General features: G+C 42.7%; 1 protein-coding gene across 3 annotated transcripts in view; it reads left to right on the forward strand.

The window, feature by feature from the left end:
* The window catches only part of LOC130179492 (ephrin type-B receptor 1-B), a 159,857-nt gene that overhangs the window by 62,718 nt on the left and 76,665 nt on the right, over positions 1–20,474 (forward strand). For all 3 annotated transcript variants that reach the window (XM_056392505.1, XM_056392504.1, XM_056392506.1), the window contains exon 3: positions 8,292–8,973. In XM_056392505.1, coding sequence (XP_056248480.1) covers positions 8,292–8,973 — 682 coding nt within the window. The remainder of the gene's footprint in view (positions 1–8,291; positions 8,974–20,474) is intronic.

Consider the following 20,474-nt stretch of genomic DNA (forward strand, 5'->3'; position numbering starts at 1 on the left):
ACATTCTTTTGTATTAAAAACATTGACTTGTTTTCCCATGCCAAGCAACCCCGTAACTGCTCCAGCACCCACCAGCTTTTTTTGTGAATCTTATGCTTATCTTAATAATAAGATCTCTTTCTCAAATCTGTAGGAATGATGTGGATAAATTGCCTGCAGCTAACGTTGCAATTTTACTCTTTGGTGGAAAAAGAAACCCATTCATGTTCATTTTCAGCTTGCACACTGTTCTCAGTGTAAACAGTAGAGGCTGCATTTAGTAACACCTACCAATATCTAGGAGGGTTGTGTTTACTAGCAGCAAGCAGCGTGTAATTAGAAAATAGAGTGTTAATAATGATATTACCGAAGTTGGACGGAGGAGTGGGAGAGTGAGACGCCTGGGTGGATTGTTCGCTTGAATTATGTGCATCACTTTCAGGATCCAAGAAAGAAAAAAAAAAAAGGCATCAAAGACATTTGAGAGCATGTAATGAGACCAAATTGCCAATAATGTGTCAACACAGCATAATTCTCAGACAGTATAAACATACATTCAGATAAAAAGTTTGGCATAATGGCAACAAAACAGGAAAAGAAAAAGCCTTGGATAGTTTTTCTTTATACTCAGCAACACCAGCATGAACTCACTCGTTTAACCCCTCAGTTCAGTAACTGTATTGACCTGGGCGTGGGCGTGGGCGTGGTCAGGGAAGCAGATCTTCAGTGAGTCGCATTCGGACGCAGACGGACCGAGTTCTGTCCCGGCCCAGTCAAACTACTGTGACTGTAATTATAGAGTGGCTGGGATCTGGCAGGAATGGGAGTGTTTCAGACATCACCATTTCCTCCCCATCCATCACATTCAGCCAGGCGGAACTAGGCCTCAGATGCCCCGCAAAATAATCATTCCCATGCAACTGGTCTGACAGCAGCCCTCATTCAATAACACAGCTGATCAGAAATGATAATAGCAATCATGCCGCTGCATATTTTAGAGGCTGCAGTCTGGTTGTGTGTATGTGTGTGTGTGTGTCGGAGAGAGAGAGAGAGAGAGAGAGAGAGAGAGAGGTAGGAGATGAGGCGTAGCTTTCAGAATATTTGAATTTACAAGAGACCGTGAGCGTGTGTCTCAAACACATTTGTGCGGGAATGCGAGTTAATGTAGCTGCAGTTATTGTTACCAAAGCGAACCAACTGTTGCTTTACATGACGTGTCCGTTCTATTGACTTCAAGGAACAGACCCAGAGGTTGAAATGCAAATATCCTCATTAAGTCAGAGGGATCCGAAGCAGCCTTTTGGAAAGAAAAAGCTATCTGGCTTGTGATTACAGTCAGCGGTGAGCTTTGCAAAATGAGAAGAGCATCTTTCAGCAGGGGCATAAAGAGTTCAATCCCTATCTCAGCTTTTCATGTCCAGCTATAATCCACTGTCCTTCTGAGACCTTGGCCTTTGCAAAAATCTGTCAATGTGAATTTCACCGGCATGTCTGCCATTCCTTTTCTTTTGTTCTCTCTTTTTTTTTTTTATCAAAAGCCAGCTCTTTAAATGCTGATTTATTCATGCCCAATTATTAAAAAAAAAAAAAGGTATACTTTTCCTGCCTCAGTACAATGTTGTGTTGGCATGAATAACAAATAGGCTCATTACTGAAATGTCCATCCCAAGCCTGTAGTATGAAAAGCAATCTCCTCCTTGCCTCCACCCACTTGTTTTAGTCCTGCAATGATAGATGAACAGACAACTCTTTGGTAGAAAGTGCTCACATATGTGCCAGCCATTCCTCTTGGGTTTACAGAGGTAAACAGAACACCCTAGCCATGCTTGTTGGCGGAAATACTATATAAACAAGAATCCAGTCCCAGAATTCTTTGGGGAACACAACAAAAAAATATGAAGCAACTTCTCGTGCCGACTACATTCCTTTTGAAGGGTAAGCTCAAAGTCGAGTGCTTTAAATTAAAAGGGCACAAAAAAAAAAAAATGGTTGTAAACTGCATCGGCAGATCATAGTTGGGGACAAAGTCAGCCATTGCTGTCTGCTATTAAATGCATCTCTTGCCTTGGGTCCTGCTGTAAAAAGCCCATCATCCGATTGAGCGTTGGGAGTTTTGACAGCCATTCAGGAAACGCTTGCCAGGCGCTCTTCTACTATTTGCAGTGGCATTTTGTAGACCTTTCTGGGCTGAGGAGCTTTAAATGTGGAAATGCTCGGAGCTGCTCATCATCCATCTGTGCTCAGTATGTCTGAGCATGTAGCTGTATTAACTGGTGCTGATGGATTTGAAAAGCAGTTTGCGAGTGTGACTCCAGAGAGGATCAGACAGCAGACTGGAGGTTAAAGATCAGCCCAAGGGATGTTTCTCTATTCAAGTCTCCTTCTTGTGTGAATGGACTGAGGTTGAATGATGAACTAAAAGTAATCAAGACTCATCTTTATGTGTGTATTTAAGTCCGAGCCACAACCACGACCAAGTGTTTTGACTGGTGTGTATGATTGAGGATAGAGTTACAGTACATTAAAGGGGACCTATTATGCTCTTCTGAGTTTCAACTTACTTATAGTGTGTAATATAGGTTCTTGTGCATGTAAATGGTCTCCAGAGTCACAAGGATCAAAGTTTTCACCAAAGGGAGTAAATCTTACAGGGTAAAAACCCAATGTTCTCCTTTGTGTGAAATGCCTTGTTAGGGCAGACATTACTTCCTGGTCCTATTGACGTCAATACTTCTCTTGGCACGCCCCCACCTGAGGCACAGCACATAACTACTTATGGTGAAGCGTTTTCATTAGTTTTGTAGCCATGCCGAAAAGACAGTGTTCTTAATTTCTTGCAGAAATCTATTTCATTTTTCCACGGTTCTCCACTGCTCCAAACATTATAGGACATCAAGGAGGACTGCTTCAGAAACCACGCACAGTTAGACGTTTCATTTTCACAACGGTTATTATTGTAATTTCCACTTCATGTGGCCGAACAGGGGACTAAGTCTCACAGCCTGTCAGTCTGCATTGTTATTGTGGATGTTAACCGCCTTATCGCGACCTGATCATGTTAGTAAGAAGCAGCATAGCGAAAATATCAATGCTTAAACATTTGTCAGTGTTGACATGCTGTACCTTGTTAGCTCCGATAAATTATCCACAGATTAACCGCTGAGTTCATTTTTCAGTAACTATTCCCACTAATGTTAAATTCATTCAGATTTACCGGCATTGTAAACCAGCAGGAGGTGAAGCGGTGGAGACTCCCTACCTGTCAACCGTCTGTCTGCTCTTCCATTATTTATATTCCTTTAGTCCGGAAGTGTCCACGCATAAAAAAATCTAAAGGATTTCTTATAAAACTATTCACCCGAAGTTTGTTTACTCAAGAGCTGCGGAACGTGTCGTTGCCATGGTAGTTGCCGGTAAGTTCACCAATCAGAGCACACTGGCCTCCAGCTCCAGAGGGAGGAGGGGGGCCTTAAAGAGCCCTGAGCTCTAACAGAGCGTTTCAGACAGAGGGTGAAGAGAGTACAGTATAAATATACAGCAAAATAAAACTAGTGTCTTTTCAGAACATTAAAGCATGTGAATCTTTTTTAGTCGACACCAAGAATGAAATGATTAACACTTAAAATGGCCATAATAGGTCCTCTTTAAGAAGTTGTGTTTCTCATATTTTATCCCCGTATTTCATTACATGGCAGCCATTGGCCCCTTCCACCAAATAGCCTCGGGAACAAAACTCAGACAATAAGGGTCCTTTTTTTTGTAGATCTGTAGATTATGTAAATTGTACAGTACCCATAACAGAAAGCCACAGCTTTTCTGGAGATTTTTTTTTTTTTTCATGTGACAAAGCAACGACAGAGAGTCATTGTTGTTCTTTGTGATTTACTGCTGTGCAACTCTTTAAAAGGATATATGAAAGAAAACCTGCAGAGGTAGAGGGAGAGACTGAACGCCAAAAGAGCCAAACTCTGAACAGCTCTGAAACAGTGGAAAAAAAATAATTTTGTTTGACTGGCTCCGTTGATCATAATTGACATGTTCTTTATTATTATTGGTCTAAAAAAACTTTGTTTAAAGGTAAATACATTTTTCAAGAAATTGTCATTTCTATTCATAATATTGATACCACTGGCAGCCACTGCTGATTACAGTGTGGATGACTGCTGTGAACAAGTTGTAGCAGTTTTGAGTATAGCTAAGCAATCAGCAATGGTCAGCTTGGCAAAATTTGCCCCGATAGGTGCTTGACCATCAGACGGTACAGCACCCGGGGGGGATAAGAAGTACGGTTGGAAAGCAAGAAAGCTCCTGAGCTCCTAAAAGGTTCCTGTGGTGGAGAAGGGCTAAGTTTTTCTTTCTTTTTTTTTTTTTTTTTCTTTTTTTTACTATTTTTGAACTGGACTTATTCTCTATTCCTTTTTTTATGTCAGTGTCAAGCCTGACTGGAATCCTGCAGCATGCGTACGGTAGCTCCTGTCGTGCTCCCGCCACGCCTGCTCCAATTGACTCATTAGTCCAGCCCATTTCTCCTAGTGTCCACAGGTGATACATCCATGCTCCGATAAGTTAGCCCTCTCAGCTCTGAGACTGGGGCTCTGCTTGTCCTCCAGCTCACTGTTGGATGCTGTAGTCCTCTAGAGCGAGACTGTGACCATCTGAGCTGCTCTGTGTTATTTTAGCCTTTGAAGGTAATGGCAGGAGATCAATGTGATGAATGGCCTTTATGAGGGCAGAGTATCGATGGTTGATGGCAGCGAACTGAGGCTGTGGGAAGGGGAACATCAGCCTGAATATATTACCGCCTCCCCTTCTCCTTGATTCTTCTCCACTCCTGTATTTTTCTTCCTTCTATCCATCACTCTGTCTCTCTCTCTTTCCTCCGCCCTCTCTTCTCTAGCTCAGCTAGCTGTGACTGGTCATTAACACAAACATTAAGCACGCTGTGAATCCATAGCCCCTCCATCTCCTCGCTAGTGCCCATAAAACAGAGCAGCCATAATGACACACACAATGACCACACTTGACAATCAGGGGCAGGGTTAGAGTGTCTCCTATATTACTGGCAAAAGCAAAGCTTTTAGAGTGGAGCCAGCGGGTACATTTGGTTGGCGTTATAATGAGTGCTGTGTAAAGAGGCTCTCAATATTTGTCTGGTGTTTCATCAGCAGGAAAGTTAGTGTTCAGTGACATTGGTAATGATAAATTATAGATATGATGATGCAGGAATGTTTACAGTAAAGCTAACTGAGAGGGAGCTGACTTTATAGAGATGTAAAAAAAAACTCTCCTAGGTGATGCTGGCCAGTCTTATACACACTCCATGTTAAAGCCCTTTGCTCGTCTTTGTTTTTACCATAACTTCCATTTTATTAAGATGTAATCCACATCCTGCTGCTCCGTGGTTTCTCACCTGTCTGACACAAAGAGAGCATTATCTCTTATCACCTGAACATGTGGCAGCATGGTACAAAGGAGGAAATGCACTTGGGGACATAAAGATAATCACGCTGCTGTCTCTCCCCCACACCTTGTTCACCATGAGCAGATATGAATGATACACGCCAGCAACATGCAGTACATCTGCACTTAGGTCCGTAATGCATTGACTAAATATACACAGCGCAGGACTAACAGTGTTATTTTATACACAAATCCTTGAAGAGGAAATGGATGCGGGGACCAGGGAATTCCATTATCAGCGAGGTGACAGGTGATGATGCCTTCACTTTTCTCTCTTCTCAGGCAAGGTCAGAGAGATGTCACGGAGTGCCGGAGATAGATTTGATTTAAATGATGTAAAAGGTCTGGGAAAGAGCATAGAAATAGGAAACCTCGGCAGAGTATTGATCTGACTGTAGGGCATGTGCTGCTTACAAAAACTGTCCTTGCTTCTTAAATGCACGTATCGCATGCATTTCAGTGTTGTCATGAGGACAGTGTAAATGATGAAGATGCTAAAGAAAGTATCAATGTTAATGCAGAGAGAGTAATCAAATGTTTTGGACCTGCAGAATCAGAAATGTGGTGTGTAGCCTCCAGCTCTTCAGCAGCAAAACAACAGCCAGCAAATCAATATGTGGTCGGTAAACCATCAAATTATAAACAGCACATTCTCAGACACACACACACACACACACACACACACACACACACACACATAAACAGCAGATGAAAACAAAAAAATGAAAAGATAAGATGACATTGTGTTGCAAAGTTTGATTTGTGCTAAGTAACTGATGCACCTGTAATAGTTTTGTTTGTCTTTGACACAATGGTGTCACTGAATAGGAGGAGGAAATAAAAAAATAAAAAATAAATAAACAAATAAATAAAAAAAAAAAAGAAATTGTAGTTCATTATTATATGAGCCAATGAATTTCTGGACAGATTTCAGACGGGCATTATTGGAGACGCCTCAGGCCTCTCTCTGGCGTGAAGGATGGTGGTCATTTGGCTAGACGAGGGGCGGTGAGGACCCCCTCCTAGACTGGAGCAGACGGGTGCAGAGGAGCCTAGGGCTGGCTGTATTAATGAACAGGCAGTGCTGAAAGGGACAGGTTCCTGTAATGCTGATGAATGGTCATTACAGAGCAGAGACGGGAGAAGAGAGCGGGAGGGAAAGAGAGGGGGGGGGGGGCGGGGCAGAGTGGGCACAGAGGGAGCAGTGGTGAAAAAAGGCTTTAATTTGCACCTCAGATTTCTGTAAACTCGTTTATCACGTCAGCAGTGTCACTGTTCTCCACGTGTCTTCTCCCTCCCTTCCTCTCCTTGCCCCCATCTGACCCAAACCTTGTTTTTCTCCAGATGCTTCCATGTACTCCTTGGGCCAAATAATTTCATCATCGACACTGTTTTTGTTCATATTTCGAACCCCCACAGTCAGTGGCAATGTATCATGTAAAAGCTCACCTCGCATCATTTTATGGACTCATTTAATAAGAATTGTGTATGTTTTCCATCATTCGAGAGGTTGTTGGGGCTGTGCATGGAGACTTGATGTCTTCTCCTCTCCATTAGGCCTGATTGAGCAGCTCGGGCGTTAAAAGGTCAGAGGAAGGAGGAAGCACCAGGAGATATATGCACACAAGAAACATGAACTGACTGGGAGCCCACTCACAACACTATGGACCTCATTAGCTTGTCCTCGCCCACAGCTGTTTGGATCATTCGAGGAAGGGAGGTGTGGGGGGCAAGCTGTTGGTTCAAATAGGAGTATAAAGAATGGTTTTATTACAGACAGTGGAAGTGATCAGAGAAGAAAGAATTCTGTTTGAAACTGTGTCAAATCACCGTCTCTCTTCCACAAAATATTCATTTCAAGTCAGTGGGCCTTTTATGTGGCTGTCGCAATGCACGCAGCCCTTATGTTTTTTTTTTTTGTTTTTTTTCCTGTCCGCCCTGCTGCTGTGTGTATAGCTTTACCAATTAAAACATTGTGTTGAGAATGTCAGTAGACTGTGTGTCTCTAACATTTTTAAGCTTGACCAGCTTTTGCCCAGCTGGACAGTTTTCTCATCTGAAAATTTTCATCTGAAAGCAAGCTTCTAGGCAAGCCTCTTTTTATTTCAGTGATTCCTCTTCCTGATTCTCAGTGATGCCAGCCAAATGTTAATGGCACATTTTCATCATGATTTGGCACACTGAGTTAATACCTCAAGGGGCTTCTGATGCTCATCCAACATACTTTGCGGGTCACACCTGCAAAAAAAAAAAAAAAAAAAAAAAAAAAGCCTGCAGTGTATTTCAGTTCAGTGTGCATGCAAATGCCTTTTCCATCAGACTGGCTTGTAGCTGCCATGTAGTAGTTGCCGTCTGTCTAATTGTAATTCAATAGTGCATCTTGAATTTGTTACACACCATATTTTATAATGCGCCAACTCAGTGCCCAGCCACGCTCGGCATAGATGGCAAATAGCAGCACATCCCAAGTAATTACTGGGTTTGTGCTTATACAATGGTAGTACACATACTACAGCTGTTGAGCATATTTAGAGAACAAGACAGCAAAGTGGTGTTTTTGCTGTTGCTGCACTTAAGAAATAGTTTATGATTCAGAAAAGGGGACATTTGTGTGTTTTCAATGGATGAATAAGCTCCACAGCTTGATAGGCTGATTCCTTTCTGTTAATCCAGGAAGAAGGCTCACATTTGGTGCCTTAGGGAGATTACTGATGTGTGTACAAAAACTCTGTGGCTCAGCCAATATTAGCATTCTCTATCAAAAAATGAGAAACAACCACGGCCTCATCATTGATGATTACTAATCAACTGTGTGTACTCTTCTCTCCCTCTCTCTCTTTCTCTCTCTGTAGTGGGAGGAGGTGAGCGGCTATGACGAGAACCTCAACACCATCAGGACCTACCAGGTGTGTAATGTCTTCGAGTCCAGTCAAAACAACTGGCTCCTCACCACCTTCATTGATCGGCGTGGAGCACAGCGCATCTATGTGGAAATTCGATTCACCGTGCGTGACTGCAGCTCGATCCCCAACGTCCCCGGCTCCTGCAAGGAGACGTTTAATCTCTACTACTACGAAACTGACGCAGTCATTGCCACCAAAGGCTCCGCCTTCTGGATGGAGGCCCCTTACCTCAAGGTGGACACCATTGCTGCAGATGAAAGCTTCTCACAGGTGGATTTTGGCGGACGCCTGATGAAGGTCAACACAGAGGTGCGGAGCTTCGGCCCACTGTCTAAAAATGGCTTCTACCTGGCCTTTCAGGACTATGGTGCCTGCATGTCTCTGCTGTCAGTCAGGGTCTTTTATAAGAAGTGCCCAAGCGTGGTCCAGAACTTTGCAATCTTTCCAGAGACGATGACAGGGGCTGAAAGCACCTCCCTGGTCATCGCAAGAGGGATCTGCATCCCCAACTCAGAGGAAGTAGATGTTCCTATAAAGCTCTACTGCAACGGAGATGGAGAGTGGATGGTTCCTATCGGCAGCTGCACGTGCAAGGCTGGATTTGAACCTGACAATGGCAACGTATGTCGAGGTAAGTAATGAGAAGAATAGATTCATTTGTCACAAACGTCCTATCATTGCAATTTGAGCGTGTCACCTCTGATGGTTGCAAGCATCCGACCGGCTTTTCATCCGTCACTCTCTTTTGAAATGATGGACTCCTCGCAATAGAACAAATCACTTGTTCTGTAAGCAGGCGACAGATTTGTTCTATTTCAGGCTCGCATATAACAGGGCATCAGCATACGTTGGATCACAGATTTTCTGCATCATTGGAAGGGCAGAATTGATTGTGTTTCATGCGTTTTGCTGAGCATGATGTGCCGTACTCCCTCCTTGATCACATCCACCTCCGGCGTGCTTGAAAGGCACATTAGCATTGATTCTTAATCTGTAGCGAATGCCAGCCTTCTGTGCAGCGTACTTTACAGATGGCAAGAGGTTTGATTCTGTCTCAGTATGATGTGCGGAAGACTTAAGTTCTGAGGAATAACACGCACATAAAGATGAGGTTAATCTGGCTTTTCTGCTGTCACATTTTCTCTCTTCCTGTCCGTCCTCTAATGCACCTTTACGCCCTGCACCCTGCTATTCTACACTCGCAAACTTATACACAAAGAGGGAGAAAATTTGCTCAAGGTGTCTGATGATAATACAAGTGGCTTGGGGCTCTCAGTGTGGCGCAGTATTGGTTGGCCTACCTCAGGAGGTTAGCCGGAGAGTGTGTGGAGCCCAGATAAGATTGATTGACGCACATCTGCTCTGATCAATAAACAGATATGAGGGTGCCACATATCTACAAAGCACACTGTGTGCGACTGTGTCTACTGTATCCTTCTGGCATTGCTCTATATCCTACGCAAAACACACCCACACACTTAAATACACACCCAAACAAACACACACCCACACACCAACGCAGTCCTTGGCTGAGGTGGAATGACTTTGAAATGCAAATGACGAGGCAGAAGTTGGATGCTTTCCTCACTGAAAGTTTTCATTTCTGCTAATTTTTGTCATCTCATCACAACTGCAGTTTGCATTGTTCACAGGTCATTTCATTCCTACTTTGTTTCTATCATTATTTTCTTTTGTTTCAGTGCGAGGTACATTTCATTTACATATTTTAAAAGAAACTTAGATACCTACAGAAAAAAAAGTTTTCAGCGCATTGTGTCCAAACTAATGATTTGTAAATATCAATCTGTTGTTTGCCTGCTGAGAGCCTTTATTTTAACTCACTTTCCACAGGAACACGAGTGGTGTGATATTCTAAACAAGCTCAGCATCATTATGTCTAATAGAAAGTTTCAAGCTGTTGGAAAAAAATCAGCTGAGTATTTGACAGCATTTTGAACTAAAAGAGATTCCACAAGGACAGAAATACAAAGCACTTACAACTCAAACAACCAGCTGACTAATTTGACTGCAGTTAGATTTCCATTTCCCTGGTTGGTTTCACCAGCTTGTCTTGAATAAATCTGTGACTTTGTTTCTTGCTTTTGCTGCCATTTATACATCAGATAATCATATGTGTTTTTTGCGCAATTTACTGATTTAAGCGCAGTATGTTATGGTAGGTACAGTATGTTTCAGTTCAAAATGATTAGAACTTGGATGATTTTCTGTGTTTTCTCATTATTAGAAGGACATCTAATGCAATAAAACCACTCTCATTTATTACCATGAAACTTTTCCGTGAAGATCGCTCCTTTTATCCTTTGTTTTCTTTGTAATACCTTTATGTCATTTCTTCAAATTTGGTAAAAATGTTCACTTGAACTGAAGGATGAACAGATTCGTTTTTGGCAGTCAAAGGGTCAGGGTCACTGTGACCTCACAAAACACGTCAAACACGGCCATAATTCAAGAATTCATAGGCTAATTATGACACAAATGTCCAATAGGATAAAATGATGAAGTGAAGTGACATTTTATATCCAAATAGTCAAAGGTCGACCTTCACTATGACATCATAATGTTCTGCAAAACCTCTTGTGGCCATTATTCAATGCTGTAACTCAGGAAGGGGAGATTGTGACCATATTTCCTGCAATTAGATGATTGGTTGGTGGAGGCATACGCGCGAGGCGGCAATTCTAGTTATCATCAAAGATACAATAATACAAATATATTTGAAATGACTTCAATGAATTCGTTTACACTGTAAATTACACTTTGTGGCTGTATCTTACTTAAGGTATGTTAGATATGTTTTCTGAAGTTTTGAAATTCACACAGGAATGAACCATAAATGAACCTTGCCTGTCCTCAAATGCAAACAAAACCGCAGCCTTTAATCGATGAATAACGTCACTGTCCTGTAAACCTGATGCCGATTCATGTCTTCTTTTTGCCCTCAACCTTATACACACACTCACAGCACGGTAATTGGAGCCAAGGTATCCCTGAGTGTTGGTAGGAAGCTTGTTGAGACTTGTGTTAGTGGGGGGCATTGGCGCTGCTGTAAACACCACAAGTACATGTGGGCACATACACATACACAGTCCCCCGGTAGATACTGCTCTACAAAGACTCTTTGAACAGAGGAGGAGACGTATATTTCCGCTAATTCCCACAATCCCCCTGACTTCCTTCACTAAGTACCCTCAGCAAGTAGGCTTCCTGCTGTGTTAAGTTTGACATCTCTTTCTCTGGTGGAATTGTAGCATTATGGGAAGTATGAAAAGCAGCCTGTAGAGGGAGGGAGTTGTTAGCGTGTACGTGCGGTAGAAAGTCGTAGAAACCTGTAAAATGTTGTGTCGGTTGACCTTAAGCCTCAGGACAAACGCGCACACACTCGTGTACAAGAATGCATGCATGGAGAGTTAGAGAGACAGAGACAAGAGAGAAACAGATTTCTAGCTCTCATAACTAGCTTACTCTCTGGAGACTCGTATGGAATCTGTTCCCCTCTCATCTCCACAGAGAGGCCCCTCCAATTAGAGCAATCTCAACCTTTTATTTTCCACGCAGTCCCTTTTCATGGGCTTGTAATCCATTATTTAAACAGGGAAATCTAACCTTAAAGTGCTTGTGGAAGCTAAGTACTATGGGCAACCAATCAATTGGAGGTTGGTGCAATAACATGGCTTCAGCATTGGGTCTGAAGTAATTGCCCATTAGAGATGAAGTAACAGGAACAGGAACAAAAAGAATATGAGAGCATGCAGTTTCATGCTAAAATAATTCCTCTCATCGGGAGCAACATGAGAAAGGAAGGTATTACATAGGAGAAGGAAGGCACTGTGGTGCTTGAAAGCACAGTGGGAAATCAAAAAATGAGAAGCTGTCGCTTCTGTTTTGAGCTATGCTAAGCCATTTGAGATTGTCTTACAAAATAGTCAGAATAGAATTTTATGGAAAATATAGAGTAGGAGCAATTGTTTGACTATTGAACAGTCGCCTTGTTACCTAAGATGTGAAAATTGTCCAGTCGCTGCATTTATTCATTGTCGGTGAGAACATAAACATTTTACATTAACATCTACTTAACGGGCTTGACAGCTAATGAAACGCAGAAATGCATTAATTCCACCTGCTCCTGTTTGTGACAGTGTCAGTTCTTTCACTTGACATAACAAAACATGCATTTGCTGGGTCAGTCACACATCTGTGCTAATCAAATCTGTAGTTTTGAATATGTTTATCGTTGCATAGTGAAAAGCAGACGCTGTGAGAGGTGACATGGGTGACAAATTAATCATTTTTGACTTGTTTAATTTCTGTGTCATTTAATATGACAGCAAAGATAAGCTTAATTGCAACTGAGTGTGTGTGTGTTAATGTGTTCAAACGTCATCATTTGTTGTGTGTGTGTGTGTGTGTGTGTGTGTGTGTGTGTGTGTGTGTGTGTGTGTGTGTGTGTGTGTGTGTGTGTGTGTGTGTGTGTGTGTGTGTGTGTGTGCTTGAGCCCCCCACCCACTGTACCTAATTGTACTTTCTCTAATCTATATGTTTTAATTAGTGACATGTAGCATGGTGTGTGTTAGTGTGTGTGTGTGTGTGTGTGTGTGTGTGTGTGTGTGTGTGTGTGTGTGTGTGTGTGTGTGCACGTGCGTGGCCTGCTGTCACTTGGGCAGAGAGACCATGTAGAGTTGTTGTGCTCTGTAGCGATGGTGCCAGCATGCCATCCTCATTACCAGCTCCCCAGCTCCCACACAAGCCATTTGGGTATCCCCTCTCTCTCTTTCTCTCTCTCTCTCTCTCTCTCTCTCTCTCTCTCTCTCTCTCTATCTCTGCCCCCCCCCCCTTTCTCTCCTTCTCCCTCTCTCTCCCCCTTGGCTATGTAAGCAATCTGCTAAATATTTTATCACCTCCCTGTTAAATCGAGCGGAGACACTCTGAATAGCACCCCACTACCTCCACCAGCGCAAAGCTTGTCTTGTGTGTGTGTCCTGCTCAGCTCAAGTGTCTAAGAAAGACTGATTTGACGGTTTTACCGAACCCTCTCATGGCTGCTGTAGTGGTCTCCAGCTGAGAGATTGATAGAATCACCTTGATTAGGTTTCCTTCACATCCATCTCTTTGTTTCTAAATAATCTGATATAACCATTGATCATTTTAATGTTCCTTGTATTCCCATATATAAAGTGATTAAAACTCTGTGGTAAGCTAATTATTCTGATGTGTAAACTCTTAAAAGTGAATGATGTGGCCTAAACTGCTTCAGAGTAAACAGGGCTAAATAACATACTATGAAGAGTGACTCAAAACTTTGGACTTCCTGTTCATCATTTTGCTGTTAACACTGTTTCCTTTGAGGAACAAAGTTTTCTTTGAGCTGATAAATGCCTGCCTGAAGTCGATAAAGCTAGCAGTCTCATTTTATGAGACCCTCTATTACATTTTGTCTTCTTTTGTAATAGCTTAACCATGCCCAAAGCTTATTGCTTCTCTCTTCTTTTTTTTTTTTTTTTTACCTCAGTGGGCCATTCCTATGCAAAGCACATAGCTACTCTGAGTCTCCTCACCAGCATGGACTTGGAGACTGGGCTGGGGACAGTGGACAGTAACACTATTGGAACAGAGGGAGCATTGTTTCTAAAATATGAATTGGATATGAAGGAAATGCGATGATGAAACGCTCAATGGCTAATATCACTATCTGTGATATCATCTGGTTACTTATTCGTGTAATTCCATTTATCCCATCCTTCCATCCATTTATCTGTCCGTCCATCTGTCCATAACCCAATACACTATGCATGATCATGCATTTATTTAGTTGCATATTTCCGTAATTCCTCACCACGGCAATCCTATAGGCCTCCGCTGTAATACGGATCTCCTCATATTTTCTCTCACCGTTAGGCTCCAGCGAGCTTTTGACATGCTGGCACATTAATATTACAAATATTCAAATAACTTTATTTAACATTCTGCAGGCTGACAGTGGCAGCGGGAGATTCACAGCCCATTGAGCAAGTGCGCTTCCCTGAGCTAAGTGCCGATTCATCATGGCTGCCTTACTCCTGTCTAATGGCTGCCATCATGGGGCACGAGCGCACACGCGCACCGGCACACACGTAAACACACATCTTGGGCATACACTTAGAAATAGTATTAGTTCTTCCATGTGTGCATTTTAAAAATGTTAAATGTAGTGTTCCAGGCACATTTATCACATCATTAACCCTAGCCTTAAACCTTATAAACCCCAATATATACCCATACAGACTTCATTGTCATAGACAGCAACCAGCTGGTGTATTTCTTTGCATAAGAGAGGTAAGATAATCTAACTGAAATAAAATAAAATCATTTCAGAATATAACAGTAATATATACAACCCGTGAAACTATTTTGATGTATTCATTTATTTGAAGCTTTAAAGTTTGCCTTTGGAGGCTGAACTTTTGGTTTTACAGTTTTCCGCCCCAGTGAGGCTTTGATTACTTCTTTATATGTCTCATCTGAGTGTAAAGGACCTGGCAGACAGGATCCACAAAGGCCCGGTAAGCTATTAGAGCCAATTCCAGCCCATTTGGCCTTGTCTACTTCCGTTCCACAGAGTTTACTTCATTTGGAGAGAAGCATCCGTGTGTACTCAACGACACACACACACACATACACACACACTGACTACACACCCTAGACACACACAACAGCATCTTTTAAGTCACCTTGAAGCCCAATTAAGTAAAGGTCTGAGTCCTCCCGCGCTTATTAGTCGTATGGCAGCGAGGACCAGTGTGATGAAGACAAAAATGGAGTAGTGGGAGGAAGAGACAAGAGAGAAAAGCTATAAGAAAAAGCAGAGAGTGAAAGACTTCTTGTTTCCATGGGCCTCAATAGGATGAATAGGGGGATGGCAGAGGGCAGTGGTGAAAGAGTGTGACCCAAACAAAGACTCTTTGAATTTAGGGTCCAAACAGAGTGTTTGTAATGACCCCAAACACAGATGCGCTCATCTCACTGCAACGACAGAGTCAGTCCCTAATGATGTGAGGGGAAGAGAGATTTTCTTCACACACAATGGAAATACCCACCGCACACAGAGCTGTTCTTATACCCCATGGAGAGACACATATCCCTGCTCCCATTATTTTTCACTCTTTTCCTTCAGTTGCTGTTTTTTTTTTTTTTTTTTTGTCAGGTTCTCTAACCTTCAGTTCCTTTCAGGCCATGTGTTTGGTTTTTTTTCTAAACCTTCCATTGTTATCTCTGACTTGGTTTTTCACTTTGTTGATGGACAAACTTTTTCAAGAAAGCTCCACTTTGACCCAACATCTCTTGCAATCTCCCTCTCCTCTCCTCTCCTCTCCTTTCCTCTCCTCTCCTCTCCCCTCCTTTCCTTTCCTCTCCTCTCCTTTCCTCTCCTCTCCCCTCCTCTCCTCTCCCCTCCTCTCCTCTCCTCTCCTCTCCCACTGATGGACACTGGGTGTTGAGGCCAGTGAAACACACAGGGAGACAAAGGCCCCCGACCATTCACCAGATGGCTGGGGTCTCCGCTTAATTTGCCTATCTCACCCTCGTTGGCAAAACACAAAAGCCCCGCGCTGTGGGAGCCTCCACTTCACCCTCTCACCCCGGCCGTGACCCCTCCCATCAATCAAATCCTTCACCGTGTGCTTTTAAATTATGATTGCACATTTAAGGACATGACAAAGACATCATCAATAATGCTGTGGAGAGAAGTGGCTGTCTCTGTGGTTTCTTCATAAGAGACTAAAAGTTAAATGTCAAGAGAAAAACGTGAATTTGGACAGCACACAGAAAACTCTTCACTCTTCTTGTACTTTTCTGCCTCCGCAGGGCCCCCCCCCCCCCCCCCCCCCCCCCCGGAGTATGCTCCAGCACCCAGGAATGACGTGGTGTGCCCCCCTCCTCCTGTTTTAGAAAGTACAAACATTCCTCGCTCTCTGTAGTCCGTCATTTCTTAATGCTCCCTCTCCCCTCATCAGCGTCCATCAGTATTCACTGTTCTACTAATAAAACAGCCAGGCCTGTTTGGTTTGACAGCAGAGGGACACATTTCAATCCCAGGAAATTGTCTCATCCCCTCCTGGAGGTTATCAGCAGCAGGATGATAGATGTGGATTAGTCTAGGTTACGTTGTGGAACTTGTGGACTTACAAATTAATTAGAATTGAATTGCTATTATAGTAGGGCCAATACACCTCTGTTCATTCCACATGCAGTGAGAGCTAGTCGACAAAGCAATCAGGAAGAATTTGGTGGTGTATCAGACTGATGCGCGGACTAAAGGGTCACTTCACCCAATTTATTAGGAAACATTTTCTCACTTACCTCTCTGTCAGATATCTGCCTCCTCCAGTCGCTGACACAGACTATTTCTTGAGTAGAAAACTTAGTTCAAACTATTGAAAAGAGTGTGAAGAGGTGTGTGATTGCGGATGTAAGAGAAATGGAGAATGTTAATTTTAGAAAAAGATGGTGCTGTTGATGTCATTTTTGATGATGTAAGCACCGCAAACAAAATTTCATTTTGACTCCGTTGCATTTGGTTGACGTAATTTATCTCAAAACCTGGGTACCTGAAACCAAAACTATGTACGCAGCTCTAAGAAAAGAAAGTATGCTTGTTGCAATTTGGGTAAACTGAACTTTTAGTGTTAACTGAGAGTGTGAATGTGTTGTCTTGCAGGCTGTTTCCAGGTGTCTCTAAATTACAAGTCTGTCTGTGTTTTTATTGGTAGTTGAGGAAGCACAGATTACAGGTCTGGCGGATGTACTGATTTAAAACTGATCAGAATGCACTCAACATGGTGTGATTATTTCTTGCTATAAGCAAATCCTGCAAAACAAAAGTGCATCTTCTCCATGCCCTGTGTCTGTCAATCTGCATGCTTAATATCAATGCAAAGCTTTAACTCTCTGGAGCTTGGGCCAAAGCCTGAAAGAAGTTTGTTCTCTTTTGCTGGAGGCGTGCAGACAAATGCACAAATCGACGCACACGTACATACAATTACAATTTCATAACCAAATCATATTTGTCATGATTCTTTCACACTTAAACTATACAATATGACAATAGTTACAGTTTAAGTGCTGCCTAAGTAACCCTGATTAAACATACGTGAAACATACTGTGTAATCTCTTCTGATAATACCATGCATTATCCTAAACCAACTAGGCTCCCTATAACTGGGCAGGTCAAATCAAACACAACCTCAGAACCCTCATAATATGCAATTATCCGGCAATTAGACAACTCCCATAATCTACATCGCACTATGTCATTGTACACGTGTAATTGCATCTTTTCATTGACAGTAAACACAGCCTGTACTTTTCGGGGTCGGGGCATGTGGTTCTGCAGAAACCAGAGGAAACGTCTCTTTTCAGACTGACAGACAGGAAGAGCCAGTGAAGCTCAATCCTGCAGACACATCACTGTGACAAATTATTGATCTCGGCTTTGTTGTCTCTCCTCATACCAAGGACCTCCTGCTATTGCTGTCTTCTGAAAACGCCCACTGGAGAAGACATTGTGTGAATATTGAATCTTGAAAGTGAGATGGAGGGAGAGGAGGAGTCTGTGTCTATCTATCTATATGTGTGTGTGTGTGTTGAGGGGGCAGTGATTAAAAAAAAAAAAAAGAAAAAAAAAGGGAAGGAGAAAGAGGAAAAAAAGAGAAAGAGAGTGACTTGGTAATCCTCTCTTTGAGCACTTTGGGCTTTGTGCTTCATTTGTTTACTGAGTTCCCACACTGGCTGGGGGGCTGCAGCTTTTCTTCCAGGCCGGAATTAGCATAGCCAGACTTGTAGTCAGATCTGTGTGGCGCTTCATATGCAAGTGTGTGTGTATGTGCAGTTGAGATGAGGCGAGAGCTTAGCATATCCTCATTGGCTGGGTCAAACCGACTTTAATGAAACCTTCAAAGTGTGCGTGGTTTTATAGAGTCTAATCAAGCCTGCTAACCTCTCAGACTGTCTTTCTTTTGGCTGCATTTTGTAATGTAAACCCATCACATACTCGTCATGCTTCCACTGTGCGCTGAGTGGGAACAGCGTCTGTGTCAACAGGTTGAGTGCCGCCTACGTGTTGCAGCGGACAGTACAGTATTATCTCTTGTCAGGGGGTTGGATTGATTGCATCTATTGTGCGCTGTAGAAACTTCAGTAACACATGAGTGCTAAACCAAAAAAATAAACAAAAAAACATATGATGAAGCGTATGGGTGCAGTAAATGTCATTATGAGCAATCTTTACATTTCAGTCCTCTGTAATTAAATCAGCAATAAAACTGACTCTTTACAGTTCATGTTTTGTGCTCAAAGAGGGAACCTTTGCACATTGTTGCAACAGCTTGAATGATGTGAAAGACAGTTCAAACAATACATTTAAAATCTGATGATGAACTACCTACTGGATTAGAGTTGATAGCCCTTATGTTTGGTACACTACCTCTCCTTGTCCTCCTCTGCTTCGGAGAAGACTTAGGAAACATTTTTCCACAGACATGGGCTAGTATCACCGACGACAGAAATTAGGCCACATTGCACTATCCCGCTAAAGGCTATGGATGAATCTACCATCCCATTGTAGAGTAGAGTTTAATTTACTAGTGCAATGTCCTCTGTATTCCCTATATGTCCCCCTTATTCTGTAAAAGCAATTGATTTAATCAATTTCACAGTCAGCATATGTACTCTACCCTCGGTTCACATCTCCGTTGTGTTGCTGGGCCGCCTTTAAAAACAGGATGTTGTGTTCCTTCTAGTTGATTGACAGTTATCCCCAAAGCATATTGTATGCAGTTAGCAATAATATTTTAATAACCCTCAACCATTTCAAGGGGCAATAACTCAGACGACACCCTTCAAGAGAAAGTTTATAGTCACCGACTACATGAGGTACAACTATGAGGTTCATCTGTAATTGGTGAATAATATGGGAGGAGAGATATTTTATAGAAGTAATGACCTTATTGTTAGAAAGAAAATTTGATGCACCTAAAGATACCTTTATAACTTGCTCTCTAACACTGTTTTATGATGTCTATGCACAATGCTTGCAAATACAAAAAGCCCTCTGTGAAAGAGCAGAGATGTTATCGTAGTGCTGGGCCAGCGTTACTGTAGAGCTAGGCCAGACTGCACAGTGGTATGCTTCTCAAAAAGAATGATATCTGATTAGTCCAAGTCAGAATAGAGGCAGAAGCTGACAAACAAATGGATTTGCTGCGCCTAGAATGTTCTCTGGGGGAGCTGGATGGGCCGAGATACAGAGACGCTGCCTTTGTGTCGGAGCCAGCGTGAAGCATAATAAGACCCTTTGGGGAATGAACCAAACACAGACTGATAGGGACACAAAGGCACACATGCTCATGCACTCAGTCAATTTCACAATCTCTCTGCCGCTCTCTCTCCATCTCTCTTTTTCACCTTAGCTATCTTTCTCTTCTTTCTTCCCCGTAAACTGACCTTTACATTACTGTCTACCGTGGTTGGCCTATCATTATGTGTTTTGGCTTTGCAGGTCTTTTGAGTTTCTTGACTCTTACCAAGTTTATTGTGTCAGCCAAGTGTTATGTCAGACCCGCAGAAACAGGACTCACGGCCCTTTTTATAAGGATATTATTGTGTGTGTGTGTGTGTGTGTGTGTGTGTGTGTGTGTGTGTGTGTGTGTGTGTGTGTGTGTGTGTGTGTGTGTGTGTGTGTGCGCCCACGTGCGTGCTCGTATGTGTGCTTCACACCCATCGCGGCATGAATGGGCCAGCAAATCCTATTCCCTCCCTCTCTTGTTTTCCCTCTCTATCTCATCTTTTCTGCCTCTTTAATTCCCTCTCTACCTCTGTCCTCCTCTCGTGTTCTGCTAGGAGAGCAGTCGTACAGGGAGTGCGACAATAGAGGTATTAACCAAATGTATATTGAGCTTGCCTGACTCGCGCAGTCAATGTGATGCTTTTACCTCCCTAATACCATGTGAATAGGGCTGCTGCTCCCTGAGAAACGCCTCTTTGAGCACTCGGAGTGAGGGGGCCCTTTCACTGGCTCTCGTGACCTGGGTCCACGTTTCCTGTGCTGGCCCCATCTCAGCGCACACAGTTCTTCATTTTCA

Source organism: Seriola aureovittata, chromosome 12, assembly GCF_021018895.1.
Source record: "Seriola aureovittata isolate HTS-2021-v1 ecotype China chromosome 12, ASM2101889v1, whole genome shotgun sequence".
NCBI classification, from domain to species: Eukaryota; Metazoa; Chordata; class Actinopteri; order Carangiformes; family Carangidae; genus Seriola; species Seriola aureovittata.